The sequence below is a fragment of the Mastomys coucha genome, unplaced genomic scaffold, assembly GCF_008632895.1.
Source record: "Mastomys coucha isolate ucsf_1 unplaced genomic scaffold, UCSF_Mcou_1 pScaffold8, whole genome shotgun sequence".
Lineage (NCBI taxonomy): Eukaryota > Metazoa > Chordata > Mammalia > Rodentia > Muridae > Mastomys > Mastomys coucha.
Genome location: NW_022196914.1, coordinates 56,943,581 through 56,965,793, shown reverse-complemented (window position 1 = coordinate 56,965,793; position 22,213 = coordinate 56,943,581). Strand labels below are relative to the sequence as shown.

The 22,213-nt window shown below is 39.7% G+C and overlaps 1 protein-coding gene across 3 annotated transcripts in view; it reads right to left on the bottom strand.

The window, feature by feature from the left end:
• Poc5 (POC5 centriolar protein) overlaps nt 1–17,158 on the bottom strand; it is a 31,941-nt gene extending 14,783 nt beyond the window's left edge. For 2 of the 3 annotated variants that reach the window (XR_004115691.1, XM_031360139.1), the window contains exons 1-10: nt 16,916–17,158; nt 15,606–15,769; nt 14,289–14,376; nt 11,872–11,989; nt 9,204–9,281; nt 6,616–6,800; nt 4,482–4,658; nt 2,543–2,647; nt 1,606–1,785; nt 310–463 (exon numbers count right to left, since the gene is read on the bottom strand). Coding sequence is in view for 2 of the 3 variants with exons in the window: in XM_031360139.1 (XP_031215999.1) it covers nt 310–463; nt 1,606–1,785; nt 2,543–2,647; nt 4,482–4,658; nt 6,616–6,800; nt 9,204–9,281; nt 11,872–11,989; nt 14,289–14,366 (1,075 nt within the window). In the remaining variant the exon portion in view is untranslated. The remainder of the gene's footprint in view (nt 1–309; nt 464–1,605; nt 1,786–2,542; nt 2,648–4,481; nt 4,659–6,615; nt 6,801–9,203; nt 9,282–11,871; nt 11,990–14,288; nt 14,377–15,605; nt 15,770–16,915) is intronic. The other variant, XM_031360140.1, reaches the window with a different exon arrangement.
• Between the last annotated feature and the right edge of the window lie 5,055 nt (nt 17,159–22,213).

Sequence of the window (22,213 nt, the reverse complement as noted above, 5' to 3'; positions counted from 1 at the left end):
CGAACTTAGAAATCCGCCTGCCTCTGCCTCCCAAGTGCTGGGATTAAAGGCGCGCACCACCACCGCCCGACACTCATTTTTCTTTTTTCTTTTTTCTTTATTTGTTCACATTATGTCTTGATTGCTGCCCCCCTAATAGGATAACTCTTATGGTATACTTCGAGTTGGGTAAGACCTATAAAGCCACAAATGGGTGATAGGGACAAGACACACCATTGCACAGTATTAGCAGTATAGACCCAAGCAGTCACTGATATCCCCTCAAACTCCTTTTGAAATTAAGCAGAGAACCCTCCATGAATCACTCACCGGTGTCACTTTTGTTTTGAAATATGGTCATGGCTTCCAGGTTTAATGCACACACTCCCCGCATGAATGCTTTCTTCATGGAGTCTTCGAAATGCTCTTTTTCCTGCTGCATTTTTTGAATCTCAGCCTTTGCATTTTCCAAGGCTCCAGATAACTAAAGAATTACAAAAAGTGTGTGTGTGTTTGGGGAGGTTGAAACACAAGAGAGATTACTATTGTCAAAAATAACCACGGTTAGACTTTGCTTTCTATCTACTTATTTTTTTAGTTTTTGAGACAGGGCCCTGTATGGCTCAGGCTGGCCTCTGCCTCGCTGGGTAGATGAGGAGGACCTGAGTCATCCTCTCTGCTTCCCAAGTGCTCAGATTACAGATATGTGCTACAGTGCCCAGCAAAAACACCACGTTTTTAAAAACGATACACCATTTATATAGGATATTTAATAAAATGTATTTATATAAGCCACAGTCCTTTGAGAGGAAAAAAACTAACTAAAATTCTTGTAAAATTAACAGAATTTTTGAAAAGTAAATGCTATTTACAAAATTTGAAGTACACAGCGAATTTTGGTAAAACTTAATTCCCATAGATCAAACCTAGAAAGACTATATCTTTTCTGTATGTCACTTTGAATGGCAGAAATTATATATAGTATACAATTTATTCATTTTGTGTTTGTGTCTGTACATGCTTGTGTGGATGTGCATGTGGAGGCCTGAGGTCAAACTCAGGCATTTTCTTTATGAGACAGGTTTCCCACTGATATAGGACTCACTGACTGCCAAGCTGGCTGCAGGGAGGCCCAGAAGCCTCCTGCCTCTGCCTCCCTAGTGTTGGGATTACAAGAGCGCAGCACTGAGCCCAGCTTTGTGAAAAACTACACTGAGAATTGAACTGGGTTCTCATGCTCATAATGGAAGCAGTTTGCTGACTGAGACATCTCTCTAGCTCTCTAAAATTTATTCAATACTATTTAGTATTATCAGAATGATTTTTTTCCTTTTAATATAATTTCAAGAGGCCTTTGCATTACAAATGTCTATTTTTCCCTCCTTTCATGATCCAAATAATTCCAAAACAATGAGTTTTATTATTGAAAATTAGATGAAAATAATTCAATTTATATACATTTATGTTATATCAAATATATAGGAGCATAGTTTATTTAACTTAGTAAAGGTAAATATCTCTAAATTTTTCTTCTTGGCTATATATAAATACTAAAAGTCATAGCCACGCTAATAGTGAGTTTATACATTTAATTCTGCAAAGTAGAAATTTTAAAAAGTAGCTTACCATAGCAAGTTTAGCTTCATAATCATTGGAGATCTGCACACATACTTCTTCTGCCCTCGCTTGGCATGCCCGTTCCACCACATCTTTCCACTGCCTCTGTACCACAGAACGCCAGCCCTTCCAGACTTTCTTCAGCAAAGTTCTCTGAAAGTACTGGTCAGCCAGTTTACCTTCATAAATCTGAACAGAAACAACATCCAGAACAATCTCAGGACCATTACCCCAGGGGAGTGTAACAAAAGTCACATGGTGGTAAGTCCACTAGCCCTGCTGGGTGGGCCAGAGGAGAGGTGGATCCTTATTAAAAGTAGGTTGAACAAATTCACGCCTACAGGTGGCTCTAAGCTAAGCCTACAACAAATACCACCTGCATCACTTTCTGTGTGAATAGGTAATGTTTGTTTATGAAGAGGCTGTGCTTAGGTATTTACTATCATCAGCACTTGTTTTTGAGCCAGCCTCTTGCTATGTTGCTCAGGCTGGGCTCATACACTGGGCTCAAGTGGTCTCCCTGCATAGCTGAGAATACGCACACACGCTGCTGCCTTAGTTAGATGTGTCAGAAGTAGAAATAGCATAGGATGCAAATAGTCATTTAAGGTATAATTTTTTTTTCCCAAATACCTGCTTGTAATGTCAAGTTTGTTACTCATTGTTTGGCAATGAGTTTCATTGCCAGGGTTTTTATAAGTATAATCCTTATTAAAGTACTATGAAGCAGCAAAAGGCTTTTCTGTCGTAATATATATGTCCTATGTCAATATAATCTGAGGGGTATTTTTCTAAACTGCACCAAAATCAAATTCCTTTGATACAAGAGGGCATTGTGACCTAATTTATATTGACTCATTAGAAAACAAATCTTTGAGCTTGACAAGATTCTCGTACATCATCGGAAAGTCTGATATCTGACAGTAGTTGTCTTTCTCATACTTACCTCCTGTCTGGATTTGACATGGCCAATTCTCCAGCGGAAAAAGCTTTTCATTAACTCTATCCTTCCCTTTTGCTTGCCGATGGCATGAGACAAGCTGGAAATCACCTGTAAACAGTAATTAACCAAGTTACTGTACTACTATGACAGCAGCAACTGACTTGTAGAAAGGGCACATAGCCTGAGATATTATTCTCTTAAGCTTGATGGTGTCTGGCAGGTCAGTTTATTCATGTCCAGAAAGTGATTTTCTCATGTAAAAAATAATTATAGATATCTATTCATCAGTTAGCCCCCCACCACTCCCCGAAACACTGTCTCACTATGTAACTTAGGCTGGACTCAAACTTGTGATCCTCCTCCTACCTTAGAGTCCTGAGTGCTGGGCTTGTAGGCAGGTGCTACCATGCTCAGCACAGACTATTATGACAAGACCTTGTTTCTCATGTGAATGTGGTAAGTATTAATGAATGGTGGGGAAAAGGGAAAGAAATCTTCACTGTATGTATATCTTTACATACAATAAACTTTACATGCATGAAAATTAAGATACTTATTAACATTTAACTCAGAAAGATAACCGTGCTTGATACCAAAACTTAAAAGTTTTGTTACATATACAGAAAGTCTTTACTTATTTGACTTATGAAAGGGACCTGGTTTGAAATGTTTTTCTAGTCCTTGTTACTACCTTAGATATAGAAGTTTCTCAGTATTTAATTATCTTAGGGTTTGAACAAATTTATAAGAGCCTTAGTTCTGTTTTAATGATTTTTCTTGAGTAACATTATTACTATCCTTTAAAAAAAAGCATTTAATTTGTAAGATAATTCCTGAGGCACACTGAACAGACCTTACTAAACCACATACACTTAATATAAGACCCTTGTTGCTATTTTGTTGTTCTCCCTTTGAGACAAGAGTCTTGCAGTGTTCCCAGCTGGCCTCAAACCTGTGATCCTTCTTACTTCCACCTCTTAAATTACAGAGATTGCCATGCAGCCTTGTTTGCCTTTTCAAAATAGAAAAGTTGTCTGCTGCACTCTATATCTTAAGATGGATGGTGATATATGGCTGCTTATTTTATTCATTTTTGTAAGTACAACATAAGCACACTCAATTGGTATGAAATGAGAACAGTTTTGAAGATAATAGAAAAAAAAAGACAATGTTTTAAATAAAACAAACTACACAAAATGTTTGATTTTATACTATACCAGTAAAGAGCATGAACAATGTTCATTTGAAAAAACATCATCTTGCTTATGTGGATTATGTCTGTAATCCCAGAGGTTGGGAGACTATCAGGACTTCCTGTTGAGAGGTTAGCCTGGGCTACATACACACTAAGTTGGAGGCCAGTCAGTCTAGGCTACACAGTGAGACTCTATCTCAAAAAATCAAGCAATAACAAACCTTTTATCTGATTCATTAAACACTTGCGTGCTGCTGCTTCCTAAGGCCTTATGTGAAATCTAGGGCACCCTCATCCATAAACAGATGGGAGTCAGCAGGGCACAAAATCACTGCCCACTGTTTTGCTTAAGGTGTGAACTGTGCTTAAGGTATGAGGCACAAAACCTCAGACCAGTTTGAACTGGTAGGATTTGAAATGCTTACTGTCATCCACAAGGATGGTTAAGAATGTAGGTAATTCTGGCTCCTTGATGTTAAGAAAGCTATAAAAATGATCTGGAAGAAAAACCTAGTATGTCTACTTTGAGAGGTCTCTTAAAGCATTAGGAAATGTCAGAGCCTGAGGGCAAGGTAAACTCCTACTACACTCATGTCTACTAGGAATAAACCTGGGGCTGTGCACCTAGTTTCTCTGAAGCATTTCTCTCTCCGTCTTACAGGAGCAGATAATCATTAGTTCTCAGAATTGTATTTCCACTGGGACATCTGCTGAGTCTCACTCAAAGGGAGGCATAGAAAAGAGGACCTCATCCTTTCTTCTGATGGAAATCTCAAAGGTTTTCTGCAGCTCCTTCAAGTCAGCAATCTGGTTTGACAGCTGCTTCACGATCACCGCGTGCTTTTCCTTTTCTTTTTTCATCTCCATTCGGTGCCAGTCAATAAAATTCAGTCTCCACTTACTTAGTTCAGATAAAATGTTCGTCTGAAAAGAAGATGTGGTGAAAATAAGTAATCTGTTCTTTCAAACAACTTTTAAAATTAAACTGAAAATAAGAAACATTAAAGAGATCAGGTCAACACAGGTTATTGAAAGAATCACAACACACTAATAAATGATGTTTGCAAGTTCAAAGGTTATGGCTCTTCACAGTTCACTCACTATACTAGTGGATTTAGTTTCTTTCCCATTTTATGCTACTTTGTATGAAATCACAAAATTCCTTTGTGTAGCCATAGACTTAAATGTCCATATTAAAACAGATTAGGTGGTTCTGCAGAGACAGCTCAGTAGTTAAGAGCACTGCTCTTCTAGAGGAACTGGGTACAATCCCTAGCACTCATATGGTGGCTAGCATCTGCAATGCTAGTCCTAAGAGATCTGATACCCTCTTCAGGCCTCCCTGGGCACTGAAAGCATGTGATGGACTTTCATACACAGAGGCTAAACATCCCTACATGTAAAATAAAAAAAAAAAAATCTCAAAAGAAACTCAAATAAAAATGGATAAGGTAGAGTAATAGAGTAATAGAGTAATATGGGCTAAGCTGAGGCCAATGATTGGAGGATTTAGAAGTTGTAGTGGGAGTTGAAACCATGAAACTGAAGTTTCCTCCAAAACAAGTTATTACAATGGTTGTCTTACAACAAAGTGCTAAGCCTTATAATGCTATTGACTGGCATGAGTAAAAGGACAAGGAATCATTGGTCATCTAAAAATAACAAAACCTTTAATAACAAACACGGTTAATTCAACATAGAATAGGTTAATGGTTGGCTGCACAATTCTGCAACAGCTTCCACTATTATCACGGTGTGAAACCCAGGAGAGGATGGTAGAAACTGCTGCCAGAGTATTTTCAGGGTTTAAAGTTTCAAATAACAGGAAACTATATCACAGAATTCACATGACTGCAATTTTCCACAGATATAACTATATAACTACATGCTTTGGAAAAGTTCACTTTCTCAGTTTTTAGAATAGTTAAATCATATTACTTTAAAAAGTACTTATTGATTTTAATTATGTGTAAGTGTCTGGGTATGTGAACATGAGTGCAGGTGCCCACAAGAGGCTGGGGATGCCCTAGATCTGGAGTTCCGGTAGGTTGTGACCCACTGACATGGTGCTGGGAACTGAACTCCAATCCTCTGCAATAGCATTCTTACTGTTAACCACTGAACCATCTCTCCAGCCTGTTCCATTAAAATATTAGCAAAAATCATTTTTAATACTGTGTTCTAATAGTGACATTTCTGTAATGCAGATTATTGGCAGGTAATTAACATCATCAAACAAAAATAGTTTTATAGATTCATCAGACATATACTGTGGCTGCTACAAAATTAATATATATCAGTAAAGCATATATTTTTGTACATAAAAGGTCCTCCCATCCCAGCTTCCCAGAGAGCTGGGACTCCAGGCGTGTGACCCTCCTAAGCCCCTATGTCCTCACTAGGCTTTGAAGAGACTGAAACAGTATCAGTCATTGCTGTAGGTTACCAGGATGCAGAATGCTCTTTAAAACACATGAAAATGTGGTGGGACATACAGTATCCTAGCAACTCTGTAAACTTTGCAACTCTAAGTATGGTTTAGAAACCTGTAATATTACCTACGTGTGTAACAAATATGTAATTGTAAGATCTACTAAAACATACTGAGTATAACCCACAGACACTGAGGCAGTTCATATATGCATTCAAGATTGAGAGACATAAATCTAAGACACTGGATTGATCATCCCAGGAACCCAAAGGTTCAGGGTTTTTTTTTTTTTCTGTTTTGTTTTTGGTTAAGGTTTTTGTTTACTAGAAACATTAAGAAAGAAAGAAAGGAAGGAAGGGATGAAGGAAGGAAGCAAGAAGCAAGCAAACAAGAGAGACTAGGCTCAAGTAGCAGAATACAAAGCATACTGTAACTAAGCAACTGTAATACCTTAAGACCTGAATTCCAGAAGTCAAGTACATTCTCCAACTTCTGAAAATTTTCATCAGAGACAAGATGTTCCCCGACAATTATTTCATCTGTCCGAGTAGAAAGAGAGGTTGGTGAGGAAGAGTCACCTAAAAAATGTGGGCTGAAAAAGTCCATGACTGGGTGAGGTGGCTTCCTGGGTGATCCTAGAAGAGAAGCAGAGCAATCAAACAGCAGCCAGGTCAGATGGAAGTTTTCTAACTGGCAGAGTAATGTCAAAAGGCTACAAGATGTCTGTCAACTCTGGAGGCCGAGAAAAGAAAAACACACAGAAATTACTCTTGAGGTATATACACTTCATACACTTCAGCACAGACATTTTTAACTTTTTTTTTTTTTTTTTTTTTTCGAGACAGGGTTTCTCTGTATAACCCTGGCTGTCCTGGAACTCACTCTGTAGACCAGGCTGGCCTCAAACTCAGAAATCTGCCTGCCTCTGCCTCCCAAGTGCTGGGATTAAAGGCGCCCATCAGGCATTTTTGATATTAGTGCTGTCATTGATTGAGGGTTGACAGGCATGGGAGCCTTCTACACCCCTCCCATCTTTCACAAACAACTCCTATTGCAAACAAGGATGTGCCATACATCCTGCTCCAGTCTAAACTGAGTGTGATCAGCCACACTATCACATTCACATTAACTAAATGCCTTTTATGTCTCTGCAATAAAAATGTTTAAGGGTTAGCTCTCAACATGAAAATACCTAAGAGGCAGGTATTTTTTTCAACCATAAGGAGAACACTAAGGCTCAGAGCATTAACTGACCATGGTGAGGCGGTTGTCTATAGATCATTCTTGTCTTATTTTCAATGTTGGTACTGCCCTTAACATTGCTAGAATTTGACAATATAAAAGGGCTAGTTAGTTTACTAGATACACTGTTAGACTCCAACATGTAGATGAAAAATTTGCACACTAATCTATACGCACGTGCACATATACACAACTATCACTTGCCATTACTCAGTGAGGTGGGGGAGAGCCAGAGCCAGAAAGACAACTGGCCTCTATCTTTAAAAAGCATAAAGTAGAAAAGTCAATATTCCACCACAGAGTTACTGGAATTAGACATCACCCATCACCATTTCTCGTGGATCCCACATTCACTATGAAGGTTCTAATAACCAAGACTGATGGCTTGTCTCTTGTCCTTGAAGAATGAAGCCAGGACAAAAGTTCTACAGAACTTGTTACATAAAAGCAAATCTTTCCAGAACTCCTAGCAAGAAGGAAAATTATTCCATAAATTGTGTATCTGCTATGTAATAAATAAGGTGTGGGATGGTCATATATGAGATTTCAACTACACGTTCTAAAGATAATCAAAGAACCCAAGAAGCAAGGCAGAAAGACAAAGTGAACTCATATTCTTTTACTGGGTTCTACTAAGTAGAGAGTCAGAAGGCTCTCTTCCTGCTTTGTCTTTCTGAGATAGGGCCTATGTAGTTCAGGTTGGTCTAAACCCGGCTATCCTCTTGTCTTAGCGTCCTGGTAGAATTACAAGCATACTGCACCATGTCCAATAGGCTCTGTGGTTTTATTGTTGAGGAAAAAAATACATATATTCACCATTTACAAAATAGAATCATATGCCTTAAGGGTTTGAAAGACCATCTACAAAAATATTGCCCAAGATTTTTACAGGCAAAGCAACATAAAGGCTGGCATTGCTTACCAAGTGGCTTAAATGGTTCCGCATTAATAATGCCATACTGTAGGGCAAGGAAAGTATCCCATTTCTATTGTTTACATTTATAACATGTAAAGTTAAAAAGCCTGAAGTGGTTCTAGTAAGCTTCAAACTCCCCTCTTCACCACCAGTCTGTCTCTGCACACCTCTGACTCAACACTACTGCAACAATATAGATGAATTAACAGCAGCCTTATTTCCATTAGTCACTTTTGTCATTGCTTCCTAATTGTAAAAAGAATACACTACTTTTATGTTATATTCAGTAACAATGATTTATTTTAAAATAAATTCAAGCTAAAAGTGAACATTTTTTTTTGATTTTTTTTTTTTTAGATTTACTTATTTATTATATGTAAGTACACTGTAACTGTTAGACGCACCAGAAGAGGGCGTCAGATCTCATTACGTGTGGTTGTGAGCCACTATGTGGTTGCTGGGATTTGAACTCATGACCTTCCGAAGAGCAGACAGTGCTCTTACCTGCTGAGCCATCTCACCAGCCCAAAAGTGAACATTTTATCACTTTAAATATATGACATAGATCATTATATTGGTAGATACATACACCTGAAAGTTGGGGAGCAGTACATTGCTTACAAAGGACTTATTAATTGGCTGAACTAGTATCTCACTAAATCTTTATTAAGAATATCTTCATTCTAAAGGCATTGTAAAGGATGTCATGCACTGTAATTACTAACTGGTCAATTTTGGAATGTTGTGTATTGTTTTGAATATTATCACTTAAACTAGCATTTTAAATAATAGCATTTTAAAAGTCTGGTTAAGTAATATGGTGACTTATTCTTGCTAATACATTGCAATTACGAAACAAACTAAGGAAAAGTCATCCTACCTGATTTTGAATGACTTGAAATATTTAAATCGGATCCTTTTCCCTCTTCCAGTACAGTTTCTCTTATAGGGTTACTTCCTGTCAAAAAAAAAGTTGCTTTTTTTTTAATGCCTTTTTTTTTTTTTTAAAAAAGATTTTATTTATTTAATGTATGTGAGTACACTGTTAGTCTTTTCAGCCACACCAGAAGAGGTCATAGGATCCCATTAAGATGGTTGTGAGCCACCATGTGGTTGCTGGGAATTGAGCTTAGGACCTCTGGAAGAGCTGTCAGTGTTCTTAACTGTTGAGCCATCTATCCAGGCCCCCAAAAATGGTTTTTAAAATTAAACTATTTAAAAGAAAACATGTGTACATACTATGTGTTCAATGGTTTCATTGTGACATATTCATGTATGCAGATAACACACATAACCTTTTCTTATTCTGTTTTTCCTGCACCTCTGGGTCCTCTTCTATTTAAATAGTACCCCTTCTACTTTTATGTCTTAAATACATTTTTTAAAAAATACATATTCCATCCATGTGGAAAAACATGCAATATTTGTTTTTCCAAGCCTGGTTTGTTTTGCTTAACTTAACTTGATGATCCCATTGATGATTACCCACTTATCCACTAAAGGGTGTGGTACATAGATTCTATGCCTTGGCTACTGTGAATAGTGCTGTAATAAACATGGAGGTGCAGATATTGTATGCCGGCTCTCATGTCCCTGAATGTGTGTCCAGGGCGGAGAGCTGTGTCATATGGTAGCTATATGTCTATATCATATGTGCGTATTTATCTATACTATGTATAGAGTCAAAGTCTATGTGTATATATAAGGGGCATGCATACGCCACAGTATGTTTGTTTTCTACAGGGTCTCTGTTGTTCACTTCAGTGCATGCCGGCTACCTGGCCTTTGAGTTTCCAGAGGTTCTCCTGTCTCTGCCTTCCACCTTGCCTGTAGGAACACTATGATTACAGACACACTATTGTCCTGGGTTTCCCTGGGTTCTGGGAATTCCATACTCAAATCCTCAAGCTTACATGGCAAGCACTTTGCCTACTGACCTCTCTTCCCAGCCCTTGCCTGTTTATATTCATCAGCACTTTAGTTTGCTCACTAGGAATTGTACATTAAGGTACTCAATGTAGTCTGGCTGTGGTGGTGCCACACCTTTAATCCTCACACTCGGGAAGCAGGAGCAGGCAGATCTCTGAGTTTGAGGCCAGCTTGGTCTACAGAGTTCTAGGACAGCCAAGGCTACACAGAGAAACCCTGTCTGGGCGAAAAGAAAAGGAAATAAAAGAAAAGAAAAGAAAAGGAAAGAAAAAAGAAAGATACTCAATGTAACTAAAATATGACTGACACCCTTGATGTATAATGAATAAACCCAAGATTTATCTTTTAAAGAAAATGAAATGTAGGTAGAAAAATTCTGCCACAATAAATTATTTATCTGAAGTCATGGTGCTATTGTTTCAGTTCAGCAGTCTGAGGACAGGAAAACAGTGTGCAAATGTGAAGATCTACAAACACTGAGAATGAGGAAGAGACTAGGGCTCTCACTTAGCAGAAACCCTGGAGCTTTTTGCCTGTGTGAACTCTTCCCTCAAGGACAGTTATCCTTGGAGGTAAGACAGCTATACAATGGCTGCTCATGTTGGCTATCTAACCCTCTCTCAAAGAGTATTTATTCATGGACCATGAGATGTCTCAGCAGATAAAGATGCTTGACAACCTAAGTTCAATCCCTAGAACTCATACTGTGGAAGGAAAGAACAGACTCTTGAAGTCATGTGCATACACACATGTACATACACACACATACAAAAACATGTGGGAAAAAAAGAGAGTACCTATGCAGAATGAGTTGTTAAAGCTTGCTCTTTACTAAGTAAGACTGAAAAGGGGAAAAGGGTTTGCTTTCCATTGCTTCCTTTAACCCCCTTATCAAAGCAAAGCCTGGCTTGCTTCAGATACTAAATCTACTGCTGAGAGTCCTCAAGCAGGTCCTGATGACCCAAACTATTCTCCATGCCACATAAATATTGCCAACAAAGTATCAGTATGTGGTTCATAGAGCAACTTAAGGGATTCTGAGGGCAGTATTAGGATTACCTTTAGATGGGCTTGGGCATTTAGTTGTCAAAACAATCCTGGCATAAAACTTCTGAATCAAGAACTGGGACATATAAGATATTCTACTGCTTCTGCCTCCTGACTGCAAGGATTAAAGGCATGCACCACCACTGCCCAGCTCTATTGAGTACTTTAATGTACAATTCCTAGTGAGCAAACTAAAATGCTGTGGGCTGATAAATATAAACAGGCAAGGGCTGGGAAGAGAAGTCAGTAGGCAAAGTGCTTGCCATGTAAGCTTGAGGATTTGAGTATGGAATTTCCAGAACCCAGGTAAAGAGATAAACACTACTGTGTTGCTCTAATTTTACTACTTTTCATAAAGTTAAGTCAACTGAAGTTTAAATAAAAATCCAGCTGTCTAAAGCCAGAAATGACAGTAAAACATAAGGCAGGCCCCACATTATACTGCTTTACATCATGGACTAAGAACCCGTTGATGGTAAGGGACATTTCCACGTCACACCAGCATCACCAACAGACTCGGGATCTTAAGTGGTATCTTGACAACTGTACGTAACCTGGTTAGTGAAGCATACCAGCTAGTGTAGGAAATCTATCTGGTGCCACTTCTCCTTTAAGGTGAGATGGCTGTGAAGCACCAGATTCAACATTTGGATTCACAATAGCATAGCGAAGCAGTTCTTCATACTCCTCCTATAAGAAGCCAAGAACAGTGATATATTATAGCAGGTATAACATTGCATCCAAATGTTCATTTTTGTTGTGTTAAGAAATCTACTTAACCACATAATAGTCATATACTTACCACAATACAGAAAAGTTTAGCTCTTTTGCTAAGCTTGGGTCCTTTGAGTGCTTCTGGCAGACTTTGATATTTATAATTAAAAATTTAAAGAGGATGTTGGTGATTCAATATAACACCTTTTCTATCTCTTCTTTCTTACATTTTATATCAATCTAACTAAAGATGAGACAAGATATGCTATTAAAAGCTATCACTTTCAAGAACTTAAGCTGAGACTCAGTTTATATTCTCTCTCTCTCTCTCTCCCTTCTGCCTTTTTACTCTATTCCCCCAAACCCCACCCTTTTTCTCAACAGGGTTTCTCTGCATTCCCCAGACTGGGACTTGCTGTGTAGCTCAGGTTGCTATTGATCCTTAGTCTTCCTGCTTAAGCCTCCTGAGTTACTGGCATCACAGGCACGCACCACCACTCAAGGTACCAGGATTTCCTTGCTATTATATAACTCAATAGAAGCAATCTGGATGGTCAAGCTTCTGCACCTACACAAGCATTTTACTTCCTGGTTTCAAGCCCAAACTCATCAAGGCAGTTGGCTTACTTTTGCTACTGTTGTTAAAAGAAAATGCCATGGATTTGCATTTGCATGTATGATTGCAGCTCTATTTAGCAATTTTAAGTAAAATTGCTTGTAAAAGGAGTTTATACTATTCTGTTGGAAAATTGTGAAATTTCAAGGTGAAACAGTGGGGTCTGAGTTTCAACTTGGATTCTATCTAACATACACACACATATGCATTAACCATTGGATGAAAGAAATACAATTTTTTTATGCGGTGTATATTAATGACATGGAAGAAGAGAAGCAGACACTCATATAGTGACAGAAGAAAGTCAGATGACAGAAAGTTTTTAACACCAGAACCCTCTTCATAAGGCTATAGTCAATTCCTCTGGTAGTGATGCCCTTCAAGGCGGTAAGCCCTGAGTTTTAACCGGTTTCCTAGTATTTATGAATTGTAGAGGTGTGGATATAAGCATCTATGTAGCTGTAGCATTGAGGAGTGGTGAGAAGAGGATCAGGAGCTTGAAGCTAGCCTGGGCTGAAGATACAAAGTAAAACTCTGTGTTAGGAAAAAAAATTTATGTAGCATATCATAATGTTTAATTTTCATGTTGACAAAAGAAATTATAATTCTTTAAAAAGGTTAATATATTCTTAAATTAAATTTTTCTAAATTATATCTGGATATTAAAATACAGGAAAATCTAAAATTTTCAGTTATTAAGAAAAAAGGCAACCTTAACTTGACAGGATACACTGGGAATAAGATACAAGTATTCATTGGTTCCAATGGAGTAGTGTAAACCCAAATGGAGTAGTATAAACCCAAATGGAGTTGACACTAATAAAATAATGTACACAATCCCAAGTCTGCTGCAGTGGCCTCGCTAACTGACTGTGAGCACCCATTTCTCCTGTCTCTATGTAAATGAGTAAGCCCCACGGTTTGTCCTCTACTTCTCCTGCCTCCTGCAGCTAAGGTAGTTAGAAAGCATGGCCTGTGGGATTTCAATGTCTCATGTAAGCAATGCACCCTTACCTAGGCATTTCTCCTAATTTATCTGTCACTGTCCAGGTTCCAGGTGGCAGATTATGCCAATGTAGTAGATTGTGCCAAATGTAGATTATTGCAAATGTGGTGGCAACAGGAACGAGAACCTTACTACACAGAACATTAGAGAGCCTTAGGCCCTAGAATCTCAGATGGCTGACATTGTTACTTTTCATTAAAGATGAAAACACTTGGCAGAGGCAGTTAAATGAGAATATTTCACAAAATGTTCCAAAATTTTGAGTTTAATTTTTCACTGTGTTAAAGTCTTTGCAGAAAATGCTTTTGAACGGTTTATCCCTATTTTCTGAAAACTTAAATCTATATACTCCCCAAATTCATTGAGAGTTGATAATATTGTAAATGCAAACACTTTGCTGTGAAGGGAATGAGTAAATGAAAAATGCACTTCTGGTTTTGCCACAAATTAATATTTTGTTTAAATTTTTTTGGGAGTGTGGTCTCTCTATATGTAGCCCTGATTGTCCTAGAACTCTCTATGTGGACGCCGCTGGCCTTAAACTCAGAGATCTCTCTGCCTCTGCCTCCTGAGTGCTGGGATTTAAAGGCATGCACAATTACACAGGGTTTTATAAGTTTTAAAAGTCATAATATCTTTAGATGTCTTCCTACCTGAAGGTCTGTGGAGACAGAACGATCAGAGTCATTGTGAGCAACATGAAGTGAACACTTGTCCTCATCAGATGACATTCTGCAAACACTATAACACAGTACAAGTTAACTTTAATTCTCTTGTAATACTTAGACCAAAGTTTTTAAATACATGAAGTGCTTTAGCTTGCAAATATTTTTCGTGTCATTTAAAAGAAATCACCTACTCAACATATTGAGCACTTATAAGCAAGAATCATAGGGCCAAAGAAGAGACTTATTTCAAACATTTGTGCTTCTATAATACCCTGAAAGAGATGTGCTAAATACATCAAAGACTGAAGAAAAATGCTTCACAACAATTTCCTGCAGAGTCTGTCAGAAAAGAGCATGTGGTCAGCATTCTCCAGCTGTTTGACATCCCAGAGACCCAGTACTTTCCTGTGATACACTGAACTAAGACAGCCTAAGGATCTGTGTGAATCTCCTTCCTGAGATGTTTACATCTGGGGAATATTATTTTAAGAACATTAAGTTCATTATATTATAACATGCTGAAACATACACACAGAAATCATTAAATATCTTAACTAAAGAAAACTATTTAAAATGGGAGTGTGCAAGTTAAAAGGCAAACAGTAACTATTCAAACTGTCTGAACACCAGTAAGCCAGACAGCATGAGCCCAGGACTGAGACCTGAAGGACCTGGAGGTCCATCCTGAGAGACAGACTCAAGATAAAAACAGCCACGTAAGCAAGACACGGAAGCATGGCATGCACAGAGGCATGGTGTGCACGTGGAAAAGAATTCGGGTGTTTGGTTAGGCTGAAGTAAAGTTAAGACTCGAATGCAGGCCAAATAAGAAGGCATAGTTACAATTATGACCTTTCATATTAAAAGGCTGAATCTTTACATAAGAAATTAAATGTCTGAAACAACTGACGTGACCAACCTTGTTATTTATTTACTTTTGCAATGCTGAGGATTGAATGTACATGCAGCTATGCAAGTCAGGGCTAGACCTTTACTGTAGAGCTACATCTCCAAACGCTGCCCTTTTAAAAAATTGATATTTTAAAAAAGAAATATTACTCTGACAGCTTTAGAGCAGACTGGAATTCTAAAACTATAGAGTAAAGCTTTTCAGAATTAACTTAGGAGACAAATGAGGTCCTTAAACCAGAATGCAGCCTTGGCAAGGGCTCTGAGGCAGCTTTGCTATGTTGGTGGCAATGCCGGCTCATGACCAATGACCACGTAAAACATCCAAGTGGGGACTACTGACATAACCAGATTTGTGTCCAGAGTAACTAGACAAAACATACTGCTACTCACCGAAGCACGGGCTATGGGACAATGAGACTGGGAGGAAGGTCAGTGAGTTCAGTACCAGCTGTATCGGCCGGCATGAGGTTGCCACTGGAGCACCGGGTACAGCTGTGGGCACGCAGTAGTCAGCCTTCAGTACCCCTGGGTTCCTCGTCCATGGATTCACTCAACTGTGGGCCAAAAGTATTTCTTAAAATCACATGGGCCCCGAATATACACAGACTTTTCTTATGACCATCCCCTAGACAATTCTGTGCAACAACTACTTACCTAGCATTTAGACTGTATTAGGGTTATAAGTAAACCAGATATAATTTGAAGTGTGAAGGATGGTATACCTAATAGGCTACACTATGCCATTTTATACAGGTCTCTTGAGTATCTGTAGACTTAGGTATGTGCAGGATCTGGGAATCCATCTGCTGACTGTGGTCACAGAAGGATAGCTGTTAGGTGACTACACTGGCTTCTCAGTACCCAGCTCCAAACACTGGGATTCGTAATGGCTAGGATGTGCCTTGCCTGTGTTCCAGGCACAGGCTGGAGACTTAGATGGAGGAGGCACTGACCTCATGGAGTCTACTGAAGAAATGGGGATGAATAGGATTACCCACTGTGGTAAAGAAGTATTATCCTGCAGACCAAGCACAACTGCATGCACCTTTTAGAATATAAATATATGTATTTTCTAGAAGGATTTTTTTTAGATTCAAACATAATTTCAAAGGAGTTCATAATCCTAACAGAGGCCTGCTGTGAGAAGAGGCAACCAGAGCTGGGGACTGTGGATTATTTTAGCAATAAACGAGCCGGTGTGATCAGACATCAAAATTGTTTCTTAAATACATATTGCGGTCAGAGAACGATCATACTTTTGGAAAATACATTATCTGCCATTTACCCTGCTCTTTGCAAACAAGTATGACAAATACGTGAGCTGAAAACAGTAGCATTTCTTCAGTTTCTGGGACCAGAAGAATGATGCTTTAGTGTGTAACATTCGACTACATTCTCAGCACTCTTTAACCTAAGCAGAAACCACATGATAGTTTGAGTGCTTCTCTTTGCCACAGGTACAACTCAACTGAAAAGCGGACTCCGGGAATTCAAATGCAATCTCTAACAGGCAGAGAACATAGCTGGCAGCAAGCTGACTTGCCCCGTCCCAACTGCACGCAAAGAGAGGACGAGCGCCAGTCCCTTCCAAGCTTTCTTATACTACCCTCCAATCCGGCCCCATTTAAATCTAACTCTTTCTTAATAAAAAACAACGTTCTGTCTGGCTATCTCCCCACGTCCTAAAGAACAGAACCTACTTAGTAAGCATCGCTTGTGTCCTCTCTTTCAGGGCACCTCCAGGGACGAAGCCCCCAATCCTGGCAGGGAGGAACCAGCCTGGGCGCCGCCACCGGTATCCACCGTCTCCGCCAAACCCCGACTCCTGACTCGCCGCGACAGCCGGCGTCGCCGCCGCAACCACAGCAAGCACAGCGGCTTCCCTAGCAGCCACTTGACAGTTTCAAACTGAGGGCCCTGATGAAAGACAGCCCTAACCATTGGCCCACATTTTCAGCAATCTTACATTTGATTGGTTCGCGGTAAGTGGGCGGAGCCTAAGAGGTCTCAGCTGGAGAAGCCGGAAGTCAGAGATTTACAAGCAGAGGCCCCCCAGAGTTCCCGGTACACAGCGCATGCTCCGTGCTGCTCTGTGTCTGAGGACTACTACGGGGCGGCACTGCAGACAAATTTAAATATCCTTGCAAATCTGCGAAGGTTGTGTGCTGCTGATTTTCAACGAGGATGACCTAGGTACAAAGCCTCGAGGTTTAGTTTCATGCACAGATATCAAGCCTCAGCATCATTGGCCCGGCAGCTGCTCTCTTAAAAATACAAATATCCGACGCCCTCTATTGATTTATTTAGTTTTGGATTGGGGAGTTTAACGAATAATTTAAGTAATTCTGAGGATGAGGGTATAAAAAACTGCCAGCCTAAGTTTTTGTTTGTTTTTGTTTTTGTTTTTTGACTTGCAACTCCAGGGTATTTCCCTTGGTTTATTCTGTGTGGATATTCAAAAAATTAAACAGCCGGGCGGTGGTGGCGCACGCCTTTAATCCCAGCACTTGGGAGGCAGAAGCAGGCAGATCTTTGAGTTCGAAGATAGCCTGGTCTACAGAGTGAGTTACAGGACAGCCAGGACTACTATACAGAGAAACCCTGCCTTGAAAAACCAAAAAAAAACAAAAAAAAAAAACAAAAAAAAACCAACATAGATCCTAACTTTGGTGACATCTCAGCTAAAATAAAATACAGAAAGCAAAACAGGGAGAATCCAGTGTAATTCACTTCTAAATCCATTATAACGTAATTTAATACTGTGAAATTGTTTCCTATCACAGACACTACAAATAATTCCCAAGAACTAGCCCTTGACAGCTACTTTAAATCAACATGACTGAGTCTAGCCAGCCTAAGTTTTACTGATGATCTAAATGCTATAAACTGCACGGCAGAAACTTTTGGTGGAATATGGACCCTAACAGTCAGGTCACAATTACAATTTAAAATTCAGCTTTACTAAGTACTCATTAGCACCTTCTGTAATGCTACCCACATTATACGGTCTAGGGAGATAAAATGAGTTAATATATTAAAACAAACATCACATACATTTATAAAAACACCAGTTTTTCAACCTTTTCACTACAAACTGATAAATATGAGTAGACATAGGTTAAGGTCCCAATGAAAAGGATTCAGCTATTTAGGATCCCAATCTAGAAAGTAACAATTTGTTCCATTTCCCCTCTCCCCTTTCTTGTCAAGAGTTAGATTTTTATTATCTTTTAAAAGTTATGCTGTGTGTGTGTGTGTGTGTGTGTGTGTGTGTGTGTGTGTGTGTGTATGGTGAGGGGCATGGTGCACATGTGAAAGTAGAGGGCCAGGGAGGAGTTTATTCTCTATTTTCACTACGTGTGACCTGACCTGGGGATTGAATGCAGGTCATAAGGCTTGGTGGTATGTGCTTTCATCCATTGGGCCATTTCACTGTTTCTTATATTTGAATGATAATGAAGAATATCACAAGAAATTTCTTTGGCCTTAGCTATGTTGATTACCTCCAAGCTTATTTTAAAAGACAAATTACTACCACTAGAAATAATTTTATACTTTGTTCTAATAATTGTTGTTCAGTTGAATACTGCATGGTGACCCTGTTGTGTTTTATAAAAGGAGTAGGGGTGGTAGTGGTGGCAGCGGTGGAAGGGAGTGCCTCAATGAACCCTGCCAAGGTGTCCCCCTGAACAACTAACCCATGAGACAGGCCTAGTATAAATGGCAGTTCATTTGGGACCTGGAGGAGTGGGTAGAGGCAGAGAAAGGGGAACAGAAAGAGAGAGGAGAGAGGAAGAGGGGAAGAAGGGTGAGGCCGGCTGGGGACATGTGGGAAGAAGGGAGGGGAGGAGGGAGAGGGAGGGATGAGGGTGAGGGGGAAGAGGGAGGGAAGAGCACATTTGAGGCCAGGCTGGAACCTGCCTGTTGCTAGGTAGCTGTTGGTGGAGCCTAGAGGAAATGCTTGCAGACCCCATGCTCATGTATCTTTGTGTGTTCCTGCCCCTATAATCCATTTTTTTCTTCCTCATCTTTGTTTGTGTGCTACTGTGTGTGGAGGCCGGAGGTTGATGTCAGGTGTCCTCTTAGTTACATTCCACCTTATTTTTTGAGACATGGTCTCTCACTGAAACGGGAGCTCATTGATTTGGTTCCTGTAGCTGGATAATGAGCAGAAGCCAGTGATGCAGGAATTTCAAAAGTGAAATCTGCACACGAATCGGATGGCTGGATGGGCATCACGGAAGGCCAGACGGAATATGCTGAGAAAGATTTGAAATTTTATGTCAAAGATAAATGATATATTTTTAGGTTTTCAGAAGAGATAAAAACAACTTGGAAGGAGGGTGAAGAGAAAATAGAAATGAGGTATTTTTGAAGATAGAATTTACGGATCTTGTCAAAGAGAAGAATGTCAAGGACTACTTTCCAGTACCTGGCTTGAGTCACAGTGGATGGTATTGTCACAGTGTATTGAAAAAGAGAGCGTCAGAAGAGCAGATTTTGAAAGAAGATAAAAATTCAATGTTAAATAGGATTTAAATAAAATGTTTGGAGTTTGCATGTGGGCTGTTCCCCAGATTATTGAATATACATGTCTAGAGTAGAGGAAGGAGTTTGGATCTATGTATCTAAGTTGGGAGTTTTCACATATAGATGTGGATGGTTTTGAAAATGGTTTCACTTTCTCATTTTTCCCTTGGATCTGTAGCATTTGCCTTATCATATTGCAGTGCTTCCCACCTGTGCCCTCCAGGATGCTAAGGAACACCGTGCGGTGTTTGATCAGGCTGGCCCAGTGGGTTTTTTTTTTTTTTCAGACTCTTCTTTCTTTGAGAGACCCCATTTTACCAACATCATTTGGCTCCATTTTGAGGGCAGAAGCAGGGTGACAGTGCATCCTTGTGGGCACATAAAGCAGCACTGTCCAGCACCACCCAGGATACACAGATTAACAACTCTTCCCTATAAATAGAAAGGGTGCCACTTAATAAATACACCAGACCATAGAACACATAAGCACATTAAAACATTCCAGGCAAAACAGACCTGAGACCAGATGGAGAAAAGAGTGTAATTTCCTCATTTGGACCCCTTGAAGAGGAAGACACTTAAAATTGATGGTGGAAGGCTCACCAATCTGTCATCTGACTGACCGTGTGTGTGTGTGTGTGTGTGTGTGTGTGTGTGTGTGTGTGAGAGAGAGAGAGAGAGAGAGAGAGAGAGAGAGAGAGAGAGAGAGAGAGAGAGAGAGAGAGAGAGAGAGAGAGAGAGAGAGAGAGAGAGAAAGAGAGAGAGAGAGAGAGAGAGAGAGAGAGAGAGAGAGAGAGAGAGAGTGTGTGTGAAGGGATCAACAGAGAGCTTCCTGTAGTCCCAAGGGCTTCAGCCAGTTAATCTGTTTAGATCTGATCCTGCCCCTCACCTCTACAGACTACATTCCACTTCTCCCAGAAGTGTGGTTCGGCCTTTGACTCTATGTACCTCTAGCAGACTCCCAGTGGGATTAATTATCTGACCTCTCCTACACAGAGACTTTTTCTGCACCTCTATCATATCCCCCTTCTGCCTCTATGCAGCTTCTTTGAAACCTCTTGAATTCTGCTATGGCCTCTTTAACCCTTTGTATCCCTTCTGTAGTGTACATATCCACACATCTATCCATCCATTTATCTATATGTAAATAAAGATATTTTTACTGTGTGACCTGAGTGTTAATTTTAATCATTAAGATTGAAGCAAATGAAACTGTTTGCCTAGCAAGGCTGGTTGCAAGGAAATGAGGACTACATGGAAAATGTGGAAATATGGCCACCATACCTTGTGGATTTATATTGTTATTCTACCCAGGCTGACATTATGGAAGGACACAGATGTGTTTGTCTACATTTATCACATAGCATTCTACAAGATGCAACCAGAAGCCTTTAAAGGCTTAAACATTTGGTATGCTTTGCTCTTGCCTTCTGTCTTTTTCATGAAAACATGCCTGGGTTCAGCTGATAGTGCCCAGTCAGGTACTTACAGGATGCTTACAGGTACTTACAGTAGTATGGTGGTGCACACCTGTAATCCCAGGCATTCTAAAGAACCCTTGAGAAAACCAGCCTAGGTAACAAAACCAGACTAGTCTAGGGGCAGTGCCAGCAGGACTAGGAAGCTAATCTGCACTTACATGCCAAATAAATGTTAGTTGCCTAGAGCCATTGTACTTTAGTGTGCTTTATTACATAGACTTCTGTGGCAAAGGAGGACAGATGAATACAGTTTACAATAAAGGATCAGATGACATGGTGGGTAAAGTAAGCAGAGAATAGGACCCAGAATGGAACCCTGATGTTCTTTAGTAGTTAGAGATTGTGTGGTGATAGAGGAGCATGTAAAAGAGATGGAGGAGGGAGTACTTGAGAAGATGGAGGAAAACAAAAGAGGCTTCAAGAAAATGCCAATAAAATGACTGTCATGCACCTGCCCTAGAATCTCCTCTCTTCATCCCCTCTGAATTCCACTTGAAGTGTTTCTTGATGGAATGTCTTCATTTTTCTCTACCTAGCCTCTACCCTTTACATTCTTCATGGTCTTAATTAATTTTCTTGTTGCTATGATTAAATAATACTCTGAGAAAAGCAACTTAAGGGAGAAAAGGCTCCTTTTTGCTTACAATTAAGACATAGTCTTCCATGACAGAAAAGTGTGGCAGCAGGAACTTGGAATAGCTGGTATTTTAGGTGTCAGAAGGGAGTAATGAGTGCAAACTGGCTACTCAGAGCCCATTATTCTCTGACACATCCCAGAGTCTCAATCAGGGAATGGTACCACTCACAGTGGATGGGCTGTCCCACCTCAATCAGTCCAGTCAAGGCAATCCCCTACAGACAAGTCTGCAGGAAATTTCAGATTTTGTCAAGTTGGCAACATTTGCAAATTATTTTCTTGTGATGCCAAAGGACTGTACCACTTCCTCCTCTAATATCTTTCATGTATCTCATGACTCTAAATGCTCT